Genomic DNA, 17,655 nt, shown 5'->3' with positions numbered 1-17,655 from the left:
TTTAAATTTAATTGAGTTCCTAAGGCTGACTACATGCAAGTCCATAATCTTGAAGTAAATCATGAATTTCTATCTGATATAATCTTCTTAGGTACTCCATGAAATCTGATAATTTCATTTATGAATACTCGAGCTACGTCAGCAATTTTGTAAGTATCTCTTACGGGAATGAAATGGGCGCTTTTTGTTAATTTATCCACTACTACCAGAATGGCATTGTGTCTTTGAGAAGTAAGAGGTAGCCTAGTGATAAAATCCATAGAAATGATCTCCTATTTGGTTATAGGAATGTCGTGAGGTTGTAAGAGACTCGTTGGATGACAATGATCTGCTTTTACTTGTTGACATTTCAAACATCTTGCAACGAATTGAACGATATCACGTTTCATGCCCGACTAGAAGAAGAGTTTCTTAGTATCCGTATACATTTTCTTTACTCCAGGCTGTGCACAATATACTGCTCTGTGGGCTTCCTTAAGAATGGTGTCTCAAAGATCCCTATTATCAGGAATATACATCCTTCCATGAAAGCATAAGATTCCATCATCTTCTAGTTCATATCCTTCAAACTTAGATTCTTTTGGATTTTTACTTTCAAGACTAGATCTTACCTTTAAATACCAGCTATCTTTTATGAGATGTTCTAGTACTCGTTGCCTTAAGTCTACTTTGATAGGTATGAGGGAGAATATCTGGGGTCTTCTGCTTAAAGCATTTGCCACTACATTTTCTTTTCCTTTAATATATGATATTCCAAAGTCATATTCACTTAGGAATTCACTCCGTCGTCTTTGTCTAGCATTTAAGTCTCTTTGGGTGAACAAATATTGTAGACTCTGATGGTTGCTTTTAAGTGTAAAACTTCGCCCCAATAGATAGTGTCTCCAAATCTTTAAAGCTAGTAATATAGCGGCTAACTCTAAATCGTGAGTAGCGTAAAGTTCTTCATGAGGATTTTCTAGAGACATACGCTATTACTCCTCTATCCTGCATTAATACTGCACCTAGCCCATGTTTGGATGCATCAGTATATACCGTAAAATCTTTGTCCATATCAGAGGCTTTTAAGATTGGTGCACTGGTTAGTAGTCTTTTGAGTTCAGAAAATGCTTTATTACATTCCTTAGTCCATTCATACTTAATACCTTTACGCTGAAGGGTTGTATTCGGCTTTGCAATTTTGGAGAATCCTTCCACAAATCTTCGGTAGTAACTGGCTAAACCCATAAAGCTTCGTACTTCATGTTCGTTTTTCGGTATTGGCCATTCCATGATTGCTTTTACCTTCTCAGGGTCTACTGAGATCCCTTCACCTGATATGATATGACCTAAGTAATGAATCTTTTCTTGAAAGAACGAACACTTGGATAATTTTCCATACAACTGGTGTTTTCTGAGGCAGGATAACACTATCCGTAAATGGTCTTCATGCTCTTTCTCATTCTTGGAATAGATGAGTATATCATCTAAAAAGACTTGTACAAATTGATCAAGATATTTGCGGAAAACATTGTTCATAAGATTCATAAATACCGCTGGTGCGTTTGTTAATCCAAATGGTACCACAATAAATTCATAATGTCCAAACCGTGTTTGGAATGTAGTCTTAGAAATATCGCTTTCAGAAATCCGTAGCTGATGATAGCCTGATCAAAGATCAATTTTTGAAAAGACAACAAGTCCTTTCATTTGATCAAAGAGATCATCAATTCAAGGAATAGGATATTGATTCTTTATTGTAGCTCGATTCAAGTCTCGATAATCTATGCATAATCTTAAGGATCCATCTTTTTTCTTGACAAAAATTACAGGAGCACCCCAAGGTGATATACTGGGTCGAATATGTCCTATATCCAATAGTTCCTTCAATTGAATTTGTAATTCTTGAAGTTCCGGAGTTGTCATTCTATAAGGTGTTTTAGAAATTGGTGGAGTACCAGGTTTCAATTCTATTGTGAGATCTAGCTCTCTTTCAGGGGGTAATTCTACCCTCAACGTTGCATATAAATAGGAGGAGCATCTACCTCATTTGGACATTCATCATCTCACACATCTCTTTCTCTCCTCATCTGATTGGGTCATACGAATTTTAGGGCAATCTTCTTCTCCTCCACACATGCGAAGGGTTGATTGCGTTTTCTGTTTTCCTGTGTTGACCAAGTTGCAGCAATTTTGACCAGCGTTGACTGGGCAACAATTGACCTTGTTTAGCTACGTTTTTCTTGGGAGAATTTCTGTTTGGGTAGGCCACATTCTTTGGCACAAATTTTGAGATTTTCTGGGCAAGTTGACCAGTGTTGACTGTGTGCCCTTTGACCGTAGGTTTGACTGACTATGCGTTGACCAAGTTTGACCAATTTCTTTAGGACTGTTTTAGGCTGATTTGGACTGTTTTTGGAGGCTGAATTGATTGGGTTTGACCGAGCTGATTTGGAGGAGTAATTATGCTAATTTGACCAGTGTTGAATTTCTGGTTAGGGCATCCTGTTGACTGCAGTTTGACTGGACATATTTGACTGTATTTGGGCAAGTAAATTTTGTATATGGTACTCTCTCTCTGTGCTGAACTTTTGAAGAATAATAAGAAAATTTGATCAAAGGGTTTTCCTCGCATTAGGGTTTTTCCCTAACATCCACCAAATATTGTGTGGTCTTGTCTTGGCTTGTCTTCTGGTTATTGTTTATGTTCTATTTGCATTTACTATTGATGTTAATGTGATTGCTAAATTGGAAATCGATATTGGGTTAATAAGAAAAATTGAACTAAATTTCTCTTAAGCATAGAACAAACCATTGTTATCTAAAATTAACATAAAGAGGTACCTTCCTAGGGTATATAAGCACTCCCTCGCCCTCATTGTAATCATCCCATGTCAATTCTTTTGTATAATATTCAATATACAATTACTTGTCCTACAATGGATGTCTTTGTCTTCGAAGTATTCTGAAGATTGCTCCACTGTGTATGCGAACTTTGTTTGTCACATTGGTATCCGAGAATTCCTCTGAGTATACAAGCTTTGTGCGTTACACCCTCCAAGGGGAAAACCTTGAAACTCTTCTCTTCTTAGAATCTGTTTCAAATAAGATATAGTGACCCAATCCCTAGACCAAGTGCTTCTCCTAGTACCAAGTCAACTCTTCCTCAAGACGTTCCCTCAAACTGCTTCTTTCTTGCTACTTTGACCTGCTAACAACTGGCCAACTACTTAACACAACAACTTCGACCCAACAATTGCTGCATAAACTCTAATCTATCTTCCTTTTGAGACCTTCCTGGAGCAAAATAACTCTGCCCAAGGTCAACAAGGTCAAGAGAAGGATTTCGCTCTATCCAACAACCTGTTCTTGTAATTCTGCTCCCCAACAACAACTTCACTTCCCAACAATACAGTCCTGCAACTTCGACCTCTTTCTGGCTGTAGAAACCCTAGCTTCTTCGCACCTATGAGAGAGGAAGAGCCCAAAAACAATAAATTTCGTCCACTCAACTTCTCGTAGACTTTTGCTCTCCTTTTCCCAGCTTGCTAGCTATAGATATGAACTCTTTCCTTGATAGATCGAACTGTTGTGTGTGTGTCCAAATGAGGTCGAATTGCTTCCTTTTATAGCCTTCTCAAGGGGTTGAATCCCCTCCTTTAGGCCGACTTGAGGATCCTAGGGCCGACTTGTACTCTTGGAGATTCCAAGACTTTCTAGACTAAAAAATAATTCTTTTTACAATTAAAATTGCCCAGAAGGGTCTAATAAACATGATGTTGACTCCTTTGACTCATGACCAATGTTGCACGAAGCGGGAGCGAAGCGGAAGCGCGAAGCGCGGAAGCGTCATTTTCCAAAAATCTAGGGAGCGAAGCGTCCGCGGAAGCGTCTGCTATATATATATATATTTTTATATATTTTTTTGCATTTATACTCAAAACAAACATCCCAAATACCAAATTAATTGTAGAAGACATGAAAACATGCATATTTTTGCATAAATCAAGATAGATATGGCATCCATGATTCCATTGTAGTTACTAGTATGTACAACAATCATCTATATTCTAGCTATTACAAACATACATCAAATTTTTAAGCATATTATAAAACATAAAACATTTAAGCATATTATAAAACATAAAACATAGAGCATATTATGATTTATCTAGCAAGTGAGCAACTGTCAACATTTGTCATGTCCAAAATTCAAATAATAATGTTTACAAAATATGTCACTTGGTCACCGCCAAGCCAAAAAGGTTCAAAATTCAAATTCACAAGTCTACAAGTCTAATGAGTAATCTATAGACTATGACAAAAAGAAGTAGATTGTGAATATATCTACTAATCTCTCCTCCTTCCACCACGAATAGAACGTGATGGCGTGCCTCCACGTGGTGGCAATGAAGAAGATGGTCCCTGTGTAAGTCGTGGCACTGGAACTGATGAAGAAGAACCCCCTGCTGTTGGTGTTGAACCATGGAACCTAGGACCAGATGGGGGTGGGGGTGGTGGCATATCAACACGGTCATCATCATCCTAGAATCGCTCAAAAAATTCATGCAAAAAAAAAAAAACACTAGTTAACAAAAAAATTAAAAACATGAATTAGAGAAATGCTTTATAAGGGAAAATTGGAAAATTCATACCACAATGGACATACCTGGATAAGAGCATCCTCTAATTGCTCTAGTTGCAACACTCCATCCTCCAAATTGGGCTCCTCTGGATGCTTGTCCCAAGTCAACAAGTCTTTATTAGACTTTGCATCTTCACAGTAATGGGACAACAATCGCAAGTTGTAATGAACATAAACCAAGCTCTCTGCCCGATCTAAACTCAACCTGTTCCTTTTAACACTGTGGATGAAAGAATAAGAGCTCCAACACCTCTCTGCAGAAGAAGTGTTTACCACCTGTGATAGCACCCGCAATGCCAAACTCTGTAGAAGTGGAGTAGGCCCTCCATGCATGTTCCACCACTCAAGAGCAGAAAAATGCTCTCGATCTTCAATTGAATGCATGCTCCCAAATGGACCAGTGTTGAGCGTATAGTTGCTCACCTGTCTCCGTACCAATGCAGCCTCCTCATTATCAGGGATTAATCTACTCAATGCAGCCATATATTTTTCGTGAACCTCTTTATCTTGGTGTGGTTTTTTCCTGCTTCCCCCCCCAGGTGCTGGTTTTGAAAGCCATGATGGATGATAGTACCTAGGTGTCAAAACATATGCTAATGCATGCAATGGAACATTTAGCATATCCCATCGCTTTTCCACCTCTTCACGAATATAATTGTACAAGGTGGTATCTCTAGGCTCAACAATGTCTTTAATCTGCCCCAACATGCTATCCATTTGCTCATACACCTCCCCAATTACTGGTCGATCTGAATCTGCAAACTTGATCATGTAATAAATTGGTTTGGTGAATTGCAAAACATATTTAACCTGTGACCAAAAGTAAGTGTCAAGAACAGTGTCCTTGACTACATTAGCAGTAGCACCATCTGTACACTGGTTAATTTCATCCCATGTTTCAGCACACACCAGATTAGTTAAAGCTTGTCTCACCTTCACTAGCCGCCTAAAGGTGAGGTAATAACTAGCAAATCTTGTCTTTGCAATTTTAAGCAATTGCAACTTGGAGTAAGTGCCATAGAAGTAGTTTACCCTTGTATGCCCTGTGATGAATTTAATGAGCTGCTTCCCTTTCCTGTAAACCTCAGCAATCCACCCACATTCTTTGTGTTTCACAATATCATGCATCAAAAGGTTCAATGTGTGAACCAGGCACCCAGACCAAAAGATGTGTGGATGAGTACGCTCAATAATTTTTCCTGCTGCCTTACAATTTGCTGCATTATCTGTGATCACTTGAACCACATTATTCGGACCAACATCTTTGATTGATTTCAATAGGAGATCTGCAATGTTTTGTGCAGTTGCACTGATGGAGGAGGAGTCATGACATGCAATAAATACTGCACCCTTAGAAGAAACACCAAGAACATTTATCAAATGTTGGTTTCTAATATTTGTCCACCCATCTGATACAATGGATACCCCATAATCCACCCACTCATGTGTAAAACGTGTCAAAGCTCTTTGAACCTTAGCTTTTTCTCTTTCTAATAACACTGTTCTAGCTTTCTCATAGTTGGGGGCCTTGTATCCTTTTGGGGCTTCATTGATGGCCTTTACCATGTCATGCCAATAGGGAGAGCGAAGCACATTGAATGGTACACCGCAAGCACAAAGAAAACGGACTACCTTTCCATCCACATCATCCCTCCCAGTAACATTAAGGAAATCCCCTATTGTTTTTCTACCTCCAGAGGTTGCAGAAGTACCATAAGGAGATGGGCAACTACCAAATTTAGAGGTTGCACTTGATTCTGAATGAGTTTTTTGTTTCTTGTTTTTTTGTTGTGCAGCCATCTCTATTTTGATGTATTTTTGTCTTTGTTCACTTGAAATTTTTGGGCAAATGGCTACCCCCACAGAACCCTTTTTTTCATCACTCTCTAGCACCCCACAAAAATGCCTCCTCAGACGGGTATATGAACCCGTATATGGTTTTCCTCCATGACAATCATGAGGGCACATCCATTTGTAAGATCCACCACCCTTTCCCCCTTCAAGTTTGGTCACATAGTTCCACAAGGGATTTGATGTACCTTTCCCATCTTGTGCTTCAGTGTCCTCTTCAAGTTCATCCCCTTCCTCTTCAAACCCTTCCTCCTCATCATACATTGGGTCACTACTATTAGGACCAAGTTCATCCCCTTCCTCTTCCCCTCTATTCCTCACCCTTGCCATCATTAAAACCAAGAGTGGAATGATACATAGAAGCCAAAAGAACACCATCTTGGAATATGGATATAGGTGGTGGACAACCTGTAAATAAAGGAGCAAGTAGAAACAATGGGAAAGAGTAGGAGAGGGAGGAGAAAAATACAATTTTTTTTTCAAAAAAACAAGGGAGTTTGGGGTTTGAACTTACCTCTTTAGCTCTTGTAGATGAAGTCCTCCAAGCTCTTGCTCCAAGCTCCTCCTCCTTCTCCTAGCTCCTCCTTCTTCACTCCTCCAAGCTCTCCTCTCTTCTCCTCTCCTTTCCTCTCTTCTCTTCTCCTCTCCTCTCTTCTCTTCTCCAACTCTCATAAACTCAAAGTGAGAAAATGAGAAGAGAATGGGGGCTTTATTCTTTTCTAAAGTCACCCTAGACTCACCCTAAACTAACCTAACCCACCCCCTCATGCTAGTTAAGTCACATATTAAAACAAATTTAAAAAAAATAAATTAAAAAAAAGGAGGCCGCGGGGTTGCTTCCGGAATCGCCTGGGTGGCGTGCGGGTGGCGTGCGGTTCCGGGCCGGAAGCGTGGCGCCACCCCGTGCCCGAACCGCCCTCCGATCCGCGGTTCCGGGGTGGCCGCAACCCAAAAGGCAGGAATCGCATTTAAATTCCGGAACCGCGCCACCTCCTCCTCCGAATCGCGCTTCCAAATTGGATTCCGGGACGGTTCGCTCCGATCCGCGGTTCCGGGTTTGGATCCTCCGGGGGGGGGGCGATTCCTGCAACCCTGCTCATGACAATAAATCCTAAGACCTAACAAACCCTGGAAGCATAGAAAACATGCTTTTACCTAAAATACCATGAATAATGAGCATGAAACCCATGCTTTGATATAATAATTTTTCTTTTCTTTTTCTTGTTTGTTACGTAGGATACATATTGAAATTAGCACAACAATTATGAAGACTGAAACTAGTTACATTTCTCAACAAAAAGGGGTAGAGGAAATCATTGATATTTTAGTACATCATGATTAGCCTTGTAGTATCTAAAAGCCTCATGATGATCATTTCATGAGATGCTCTTTTTTGTTTTGATGTGATTTTCTTTTATCTTATTAGGACCTGTGACTCAGGACAGATATCATATTTCAATATCAATGTTTGATGTACCACTTGACATCTTATACATTTTATATTGTAGTTTTATCTTCATATTTATGTAACAATGTATTTGTTTGATGTTGATGTTACATAAAAAGTTCAAAATTTTGAAAAAAATGATTATTTTGTATTTTTTAAAGTTTCCTGATAATTTCTAATAATTTCCCCGACATTGCTGATAATTTGAATTTTGGATCCCCAGCGATCAATTGCCGATAACGATAAATGTAACATTGGTTATAACATTGCTTGAACCAATGAATTTCTTGAAGGTATTCATCCATTAAGATATCTTCTTGTGTTTCCCAACTTTGGATGGCATAAATAAGATATTTCAGGATCATCTGGGTCAATGGCTGTAGCAGCGTCTTTTTTATGTGCCTCAAAAGCTCTTTTGTGTTCACCAACAGATACCAGCGCTGATCCCCTTTAATTGTATGCAAACTCTTTATCTAGGTCTGTCACAACATCTTCTTATACATGCACATGAAACTGCTGAGAAGAAACAGTTCATTGGCTAAGATCATATCATGTGATGATCAGCTCACGTATACCCTCATACAAATTGGAGGGTAACATGTTGCTAACAAGTTCATAATAGACTAACTACCATCTATGCATTTGGATGTGTCAGTATGCCTGCTATGGGCATGATTATTGTTTTTATTAATGGAAATTTATAGCTAAATCTAGGAATGATTTTGGTACAAATAGAACCCTCTTTATTTGAATGATAACGTGCTTTTATTGTTTATTATTGAAGGGGAGGTTTGCATTAAGTTGTTTTCCACATTGTAAAAATGTATATTGTTGTATGAAATCTTATTGCACAAGAATTTGAAGTCAAAATTCTCTCAATGAAATCTATATATTGTCATATTAGTTTGATTTTATATGATGATTGCAGATATAGGAAATGGGCATCCCTATGGCTACTATTGTGCTTTTGGATTAGGCGTTGTTTCTGTCTCAAGGTATTTCACTGCTTTGGTGCTAAAGTGGACCTAGAACATATTATAATGTCAAATTTTCACTGCTTCGATGCTAAAGTGTACCTGGAATATATTACAATGTCAAATTTCATCCAATCATATAAGTTTGATTGAATAAATGTGATATCCTTACTAGGCTGTTTGTTAAAGAACATAGTGATAGATGGAAAGGATATTGGTAGTGGATAAACTATTAAAGAAAATTGTAGATGATTAAATGTAATCGGATATTGCCTAGAACTATATGTTTGCTTTCTCTTACAATCTTGAAGGTTAAGTAGTGACATCATGTTTAGAATCTAGATCCTTTTAATATTCCATTTGGCTCCTTAGTTGTTAGAGATATATATATTTTTTTAATGCACTTCGATTAAAAGGGTGCTGATTGGTGAATGTTTTGTTGGTTGACATTTATTCATAATGAAAATGGCTATGATGTAGTATGTAACAAATGGCAAAACTGCCTATGTTTTTTTTTGAAAAATGCATATAGAAAAATATTTACTTCAGTAAAGCAAAAAGGCAGAAGGGTTTATATAATGTAACTTATGTCCTTTCCTTCAAAACTACTGATGCATAAATAAAATCTAAATATGCAACCACATCTACGGATTTGGCAAATGTTATTAGCAAGGCACCTTTTTCCAACCATTGCAGACGTAGCTCATCCCTCCATATGGAACATAAAGTAGAGAAGAACTGACCATATTGTTGAAGAATGTAACTAGGTCCGGTCTTCATAATTCCGTAATGTCAAAAGAGATTTTTATTATTAATAAAATGACTTATTAAAGCATGGGTTCATGCTTGGGTCATCATTTTTAGGTCAAATCCTCCATTGTATATTTTTAGGTTTTATATTGAGTCAAATAAAGTCATTGTCAATTTTATTATACCCTTCTTGGGTTTTTGCATCATAGGGTTTTGGTGTGGAGGTCATTTGTCACCTCCACACCAAGTCGGCCCCATCTTCATTGAAGTCGGCCTACATTAGGGCAATTCGACCCACAAGAAGGCTATATATAAAGACGCAGTTCGATCCATTTGTGTCATGTTCATTTGGGGTAGCATTGGATGTGCTCCAGCCACAAATTTTGGTGGAGAGGTTGGGGCACATGAGATCTCCAATACCCAGAAAGGGTTTGGGCAGATTCTAAACACATCAGGAGATATTAAAATAATTAATATTTTTAATGGAGTCCCTAAGTCTAAACTTAGGGAAAATAAAATATTAATGTGTATTAATATGAATCTGTATTAAAATGGTCCAAAAGACATGGATCAAGCCAAATCTAAACTTAGCTATTGATTAGGGACTTAATATCGGCCGTTGAATCATCAACAAGAAAAGTATAAGAGGAGGCTTGAGGGTCACTTGGAGATCACATCAGATGATTAGTGATTCTATTCTCTAGAGCGGGGTTTGCTAAGAGAGATAGAATCAGTGATCGGAAGAGCAACTGAGGGGCATTGAGTACAGAGGAACAGAGAAGGCAGAGATTGGGCTGGGAGAGCAGTGAACAGCCAAGGAGGGTGACGCAGAGCCTGCAGGGGCTCATGCAGGGCCACGCAGAGCACCAGAGGGGCCAGCGTAGTTGACACAGAGGCTTCCAGAGCTGACGCAGGGCCTCCTAGGGATGATGCAGGGCCAGCGTTAGACAGAGAGGGGTTGGCGCAGTCCAAATTGGGCAGGTGGGGTTGCAGGAGCAGTTTTGTGCTGAGGAGCTACTGGAAGGGTTTTCCGGGGTTTCAGCCAGGGGATTTCTCTCAAACTGTGAGCTATTATTTGTTGGGTAGGCCAGTTACGACACCCAGATTGTACTCTGATATTGCTTAATAAGAAAACCCTGAGATAGCTGCACCGATTTTCCCACATTGGGTTTTTCCGGGGACATTGGTCCAAAAATAATAGTGTCATGTGGTGTGTTTGTTCTTGTTTCTTTTAGTTGCTGAACTGTAATATGTTGAGCATGCACTGATGTTTATTTTCAGTATTTACTTTGTAAATAACTTGTTAAAGAAAAATTATCAAGTAGGTAGGAATAAATCAGGAAAAGTGCTTGAAGGGTTTCTAAATTAGGTAAACTTAGAAACTTCAACATGGTATCAAATCGTGATTGCAGATCATAGTAGGACTAAGAGACACCAGCCGAGCGGAGCAATAGCAGCAGAAAACAACTGTTTGAGGTGAAAGACGCTGTTTCTAGCAACACAGAAGCCAAGGAAGTGTGACGCAAAGCCAACCAGAGCCACACAGAAGAAGCCGGGAACTGCGAAGATCCTCAGAGAGGCCAACGTTGCTGACGCAGAGGGCCAGAGGGCTGACGCAGGGCATCCCAGGGCTAACGCAGACCCATCTAAGGTGACGCAGAGCCAGCGTGAGGCAGAGAAGGGCTGACACAGTTCATAGAGAGGCAGTTGCTGAGGACTAGAAGGCTGCAAGAATATTGCAGAGTGGAGTTGGTGAGGTACTGTAGTCAGAACAATACCTAACAGAGCAGGGCCAGAGGAGTTGTTACTGAGGGTTTCTAGCCGAGGAACTTGGATCAACAGTGGAGTTGCTCAAGACGATCAGAGTAGGGGACATCTTGACAAGCGGCAGAAGGATTTCCAGGAGGGAAATCAGGTCTCAAAGGGAGTGTAGAAGAAAACTTCCAGATAGGAAGTAAAGACTTAAAGGAGTTGAATAGAGAACTTCTAGGAGGGAAGTAGAGGAGCCTCATGGCACTACACGGGGTAAGAGACCAGGATAGACTCGACGGAGCATCTAACTTCGTAGTCTGGAAGGCCAGAATCTTATCAGTGCTTGACAAGAATCGTGTCAAGAACTTCGCCTTGAAGATTATAGCTATCCTAGTCGACCCCAATGATAACGACAAGTACGAAGAGGCGATGGCGAAGGCCAAGTGCGTTATCCTTGACAAGGTCAAGGATCATGTGGTACCACATATAGCCGAGAAGGAAACGGCAGTTGAGATGTGGGAGGCTCTTAAGAACCTGTACCAACATACTTTTGTGCAGAGAACAATGCTGCTCGAGAACCTGATGAGGTCATATTAGATGAAGAAGGGTCAAACGATTGACTTCTTCCTCGGAGGACTGAATGAGATCCGAGATTAGTTGACTGCTATTTGAGCAACACCGGATCAGGAGCTTATGGTGAGGACAACCCTGAATGTTGTCTTAGAAGAGTGGGAAGTGTTTGTCCAGAGCATCCTGGGCAGAGGGACTCTCCTACCTTTGGATGAGATGTGGGCAGCTTTTTGCTAGGAAGAGATTAGACAGCAGTCAAAGACAGGTGGCAGCAGCAAAGGGATCAAGGTCAAGCAGAAGGAGGAGGATGTGGCCCTAGCATCTGAGGGAAAGCAGGAGAAGCAGAAGAAGAAAGATCTCTTCAAGATCAAGTGCTTCCACTATGAGGAGATGGGTTACTATGCGACCTAGTGCCCAAGGAAGAAGAGTAAGGGAGAGTCTTCCAAGACTAAGGCAGCGCCAGCACGGGCAGAGAAGGAAGTTTTACAGACGATGATTGTGCCATGAGTGCACACATGCCACTTGAACGGAAGTGGGGAGACATCGAGCTGTAGTCAGGTGGACTACAGGCGATGAGGGGCAAGATCCTTGAGGCACCCAACCTCTTGGATTAGACCTTGCTACGGGAGCCCCAACGAGGAGTAGCAGGACTGGCTGAGTGGGTAGAGACAGATGCAGATGGAGCGACATAGGGAGATACGGTGCAGGAGTCCTGAGACAGTGCAGAGCTAGCAGGTTGCAGCAGTGCGATAGGCACAGGAGTGTTGCACCAGTGCAGGAAGGCACAGAGAGGTGTGCAATGGTGCGAGATGTAGGGAGTTGTTTCAACAATGCAGAGGTTAGAGAGGGAGCACTTGTCAGCAGTAGAGGGAGCTTCAGCATTAATGAGTGTCTCTAGCCCAACATGGAGGTTAGTTGGGAGATTAGTTACTTACTTCTTAGTAACTGAGTTGGAGTGTAGTAGTGTGCAGCACGATACGACATGATGAGATGAGGTGCAGTGCGGATGCAGTGCTGGGAGAAAGGACCAACAGCAGCATGGATGCAAAGGGAGCTGTTTTACAGATGTAGCAGTGGTAGTGGCAGAACCATGGGCAGTAGTACAGGATGCGGCAGTGCAGAGGATGTTGAGAAGGAAGGCCTAGCATCAACAAACGTACCGATGCCGGATGATCAGAGTAATACTCAGTGAGGAGTATTGCTAGAGCACAATCCTCGTTAAGAGGGAGTGTTGATTTGGGGTAGCATCGAATGTGCTCCAGCCACGAAATCTGGTGGAGAGGTTGGGGCAGATGAGATCTCCAATACCCAGAAAGGGTTTGGGCAAATTCTAAACAGATTAGGAGATATTAAAATAATTAATATTTTTAATGGAGTCCCTACGTCTAAACTTAGGGAAAATAAAATATTATTGTGTATTAATATGAATCTGTGTTAGAATGGTCCAAAAGACATGGATCAAGCCAGATCTAATCTTAGCCGTTGATTAGTGACTTAGTCTCGGCCATTGAATCGTCAACAGGAAAAGTATAAGAGGAGGCTTGAGGGTCACTCGGAGATCACACCAGATGATCAGTGATTCTATTCTTTAGAGCGGGGTTTGCTAAGAGAGAGAATCAGTGATCGGGAGAGCAGCTGAGGGGCATTGAGTATAGAGGAACAGAGAAGGCAAAGATTATGCCGGGAGAGTAGCGCAACAACTAAGGAGGGTGACGCAGAGCCAGCAGGGGCTCACGCAGAGGCAGCCAAGTGCTGCGCAGAGCACCGGAGGGGCTAGCGTAGGTGATGCAGAGGTTCCCAGAGCTGAGGCAAGGCCTCCTGGGGTTGACATAGGCCAAGAAAGGCTGATGCAGGGCCAATGTGAGACAGAGAGGGGCTGAAGCCTGACGCAGTCCAGATTGGGCAGACGCTGGGGTTGCAGGGGTAGTTTTGTGATGAGGAGCTATTGGAAGGGTTTTCCAGAGTTTCAAGTTTCAACTAGGATATTTCTCTCAAACTGTGAGGTATAGTTGCTAAGGAAATTCTCTGTTGGGTCGGCCAGTTACGACACCCAGATTGTACTTTGATATTGCTTAATAAGAAAACCCTCACATAGCTGCACCGGTTTTCCTGCATTGGGTTTTTTCTGGGACATTGATCCAAAAATAATGGTGTCATGTGGTGTGTTTGTTCTTGTTTTCTTTTAGTTGCTGATTTGTAATATGTTGAACATGCGCTAGTGTTTATTTTCAGTATTTACTTTGTAAATAGCTTGTTAAAGAAAAATTAACAAGTAGGTAGGAATAAATCAGGAAAGTGCATGAAGGGTTTTTAAATTAAGTAAACTTAGAAACTTCAACATGTCACTCATTCAACAAGTTCGATACTCAAGCAAGAGAGGCAGAAAAAGTGAGAAATTCTTAGAGAAGGAAGAAGTTTGCTGGGAGAGACCTATTTGAAGTTTTGGGCTATCTATCTCTCACATGTGCGAAGTTATTGGGGATTTGTTGGGGCCAAAATTTTGAACTCTATTGTAGGTCGAATTTCTGCAACTGGGAAGATTGAAATTCTGTTGGGGAGGCTGAAATTCTACTGCTGGAAGGTCGAAGTTCTAGGTTGATGTTGCTACTGGGAAGTTGTCACTTGGAGAAGAAGGAAGGGCTGATTTGGTGATTGGAGAAAGTTTGTGTCTAGGCCAAAAGAGTCTTGGATTATCTCATCTTGTCTTTGAAACTACATAAGGAAGAGTTGCGACCGGGTTTTCCCCTTATAGGGTTTTGCCCTGGCTGTCCTTCTATGTCTTGTGTCTCTTGTTCTTGTGATTTTCATATGCACATAAGTTGGTAATTGTTTGATGATGGTGTATTAGAAGATGTATTAGAAGATGGTGTGTTAGAAGATGTATTTGTATCCTTAGATTCTTGGGAATATCCTGTTGACTTCATGATCTTGACACCCAAGAATAATCTAGGAGGACACCCATTGATTCTAGGTAGACCATGGTTAGCTACAACTGATGCTTTTATAAGTTGTAGATCTGGTGATATGTTTATCTTTGATGGAAGTTCGACAAAGAAATTCACATTATATCCTCTTGCAAAAACAATAATAGAAGTAGAAAGTGAAGCATGGATAGATGATGATAATGAAAACTTTGATATACGACCAATTTTTGCTACTTCACAAATAGATGAAGAAGATTAGATTTTGAATTTAATGGAAAATAATGAATCTTCCTCATATTGTGAACAAAATCAAAGTTTTCAAGAACAATGTAATATTGAATATCTATCATCTCATCAAATGGCTTTACATTCTATGGAGAAATTTGGCAATTCTTTAATAGAATTTTTTCTAGGGAAAACTTTGAATATTAATGATAATTTGAAAAAATATCAAAAGAGAGGATTAGTGAAGATGTTACAAGAACATTCCTCTGCTTATGCATGGGAATACACTGATATGAAAGGAATTGATCCTAATACTTGTATGTATCATATCTATATTGAAGAAAATGCCAAACCAATCCGAAAACCACAGAGGAAGATGAATCCAAATCCAAGGGAAATTGTTAAAGAGGAATTACAAAAATTGTTAAACGTGAATTTCATTTATCCAATATCAAACAACCAGTGGGTCACACCATTGGTAATTATTCTGAAAAAGAATGGAAAATGGAGAGTATGCATTGATTATATGGAATTGAATAAAGCTACTTTAAAAGATCATTTTCCGCTTCTTTTTATAGATCAAGTCCTTGATACATTGACAGGGAAAAAATATTTTTCATTTTTGGATGGTTTTAGTGGATATAACCAGATCCAAGTAGCTCTAGAAGATCAAGATAAAATAACCTTCACATGTCCATGGGGAACTTATGCTTATCGAGTACTTCCTTTCGGGTTATGTAATTCACCTGCTATTGAAGAATTAAGGGCAATTAGGTGTAGTGTAATTCTTCTTGACTTGATAACAATTTGTGGAGTCTTTTTACTTTTTCTTGTTAGCTTAATCTTCTCCTTCTTATTAATGCTTGTGCGTGTATTTCATCAAACTGCTACCTAAAAACATAAGAACAAGAACACAAGATGTTGGCTCTCTGCCAGGGCCAAAACCTCTTTTCTCTTGAGAGGAAAAACCCTTGGTAAATTTCTCTTATTGAAGCTTCTTATTGATCAATGGCAAACCCTAGAGTCTAGACCCTTGTCTAGGATGTCCTCCAAGCACAAGTCAAGTCCTTTCTCCTTTCTGCACTTTGTTCCCTGACACTTAGTCTTCCTTATTTCGGCACTTCGTTACCTGACACTTCGTCCTTCTTTCAACTGTTGATAGACCTTATTTATGTGAGCTCTAGATGAGATGCTTCTCTTCTATATTTAGAGATATCCTTCACTTATGTAGACACCTTCCTTCTTTCAACCAAACAAGATCCTTCTTGAGATGTAGATGTAGACTAAAGTGACTGTACAACAGCCCTAGATTCTTGCACGTGTGGTAGGTAACCTTGCAAATTAGGGTCCTTTCACCTTCGCTTGAGAGAGCCTTTCCTTTGCTTGAGTAGGAGGCCTTATAGGCCTAACTTTCTAGCCCAACCAAAGATGAACATGTGACTGTGATCTTGCTGCTGATATAACCGCAGACTGCCCTTCCTTTTCTCACACGTGTGACTGTATTTGCCCTAGAAAACAACCTCCAACCTTCGCTTATACTTCCTCTTACTTCGCTGCACTAGAGGCTCCTTGTCTTCGTCCTATTTCGTTCTTTTCTTGGCTCCTTGACTTCGCTGATTTCAGAGATGATTGCATTGTCTTTAGAGGAGTGGACAACCTCTATATATAGAGGATTGTCCCTCCTTTAGGCCGACTTGAAGGCCAACTTGAAGACTGCAAGCCGACTTGACTTCTTTGCTACAGATTGCTTCCTTTGATGGTGCCTTTGCTTGGAGGAGACTTGAATTTGCTTGGAGGTGTCTTCTTTGACTCTAATACATAAGTATACCTAGAGTAACATGCCCTTAAGGTCTTCAACATAATTCTTTAACTCTTTGACTCACCTATAGCACTTTAACATGTGCTAGACCTATTTCAATGAGCAAGAAACTCATTGACATATATTATAAAAATAATATTTCTTTTCTTGAATAAATACAAATATCAAAAGTACATTTATGAAGATCGAACCTAGTTACATTTCCTTCAACACCTGCAACATTCCAAAGGGCAATTTTAGGCATTTTTTTCTGATCTAATTTATGATTGTGTGGAAGTTTACATGGATGATTTTACTGTCTACGGAAACTCTTTTGAAGAAGTTCTTAAAAATTTGGAAAAAGTTCTCATTAGGTGTAGAGAAGCAAATCTCTCAATAAGCCATGAAAAATGTTTTATGATGTTCACTAAAAGAATTGTTTTAGGCTACTATATTTCAGGAAATGGAATCAAAGTGGATGCATCCAAGGTAGAAGTCATTTCTAAATTATCAGTTACAACTTGTCAAAGAGATGTTAGAAGTTTTCTTGGTTTTATTGGCTATTATAGAAGATTTATAGAAAACTTTACAAAGATAGCCTCTCCACTTTTCAAATTGCTTTCAAAATATTGTGAATTTATCTGGAATTTTCGCTGCCAAAATGCTTTTGAAACATTGAAAGAAAAGATTTTCCGAAGCACCCATTTTAGGAGGACCAAACTGGAAACTACCTTTTCACA

The 17,655-nt window shown here is 39.9% G+C and overlaps 2 protein-coding genes across 3 annotated transcripts in view; one reads left to right on the top strand and one right to left on the bottom strand.

The window, feature by feature from the left end:
* The window catches only part of ABCC13 (multidrug resistance-associated protein 11), a 547,614-nt gene that overhangs the window by 171,814 nt on the left and 358,145 nt on the right, over window positions 1–17,655 (top strand). For both annotated transcript variants that reach the window (XM_089375024.1, XM_089375023.1), the window contains exon 10: window positions 8,851–8,917. In XM_089375024.1, coding sequence (XP_089231150.1) covers window positions 8,851–8,917 — 67 coding nt within the window. The remainder of the gene's footprint in view (window positions 1–8,850; window positions 8,918–17,655) is intronic.
* On the bottom strand, window positions 4,273–7,468 carry LOC149244810 (uncharacterized). Its single transcript, XM_089375025.1, has 2 exons — window positions 4,649–7,468; window positions 4,273–4,524 (listed from the first exon to the last, which is right to left on the bottom strand). The coding sequence occupies exons 1-2, from the start codon at window positions 6,851–6,853 to the stop codon at window positions 4,330–4,332; spliced, it is 2,400 nt and encodes a 799-aa protein (XP_089231151.1). The 5' UTR covers window positions 6,854–7,468; the 3' UTR covers window positions 4,273–4,329.

The sequence above is a fragment of the Pinus tabuliformis genome, chromosome 8, assembly GCF_031772625.1.
Source record: "Pinus tabuliformis cultivar Carrire ecotype Pingquan chromosome 8, CPIR1, whole genome shotgun sequence".
NCBI lineage: Eukaryota > Viridiplantae > Streptophyta > Pinopsida > Pinales > Pinaceae > Pinus > Pinus tabuliformis.
The sequence above is the reverse complement of the archived record's forward strand: the minus strand, read 5'-3'. Positions and strand labels throughout refer to the sequence as shown.

Bases quoted from the DNA above. Each gene is read 5' to 3' on its own strand.
- LOC149244810 (XM_089375025.1), bottom strand. From the start codon at position 6,853: ATGGTGTTCTTTTGGCTTCTATGTATCATTCCACTCTTGGTTTTAATG. The intron at 4,525-4,648 runs GTATGTCCATTG...GAGCGATTCTAG, and splicing joins TAGAGGATGCTCTTATCCAG to GATGATGATGACCGTGTTGA.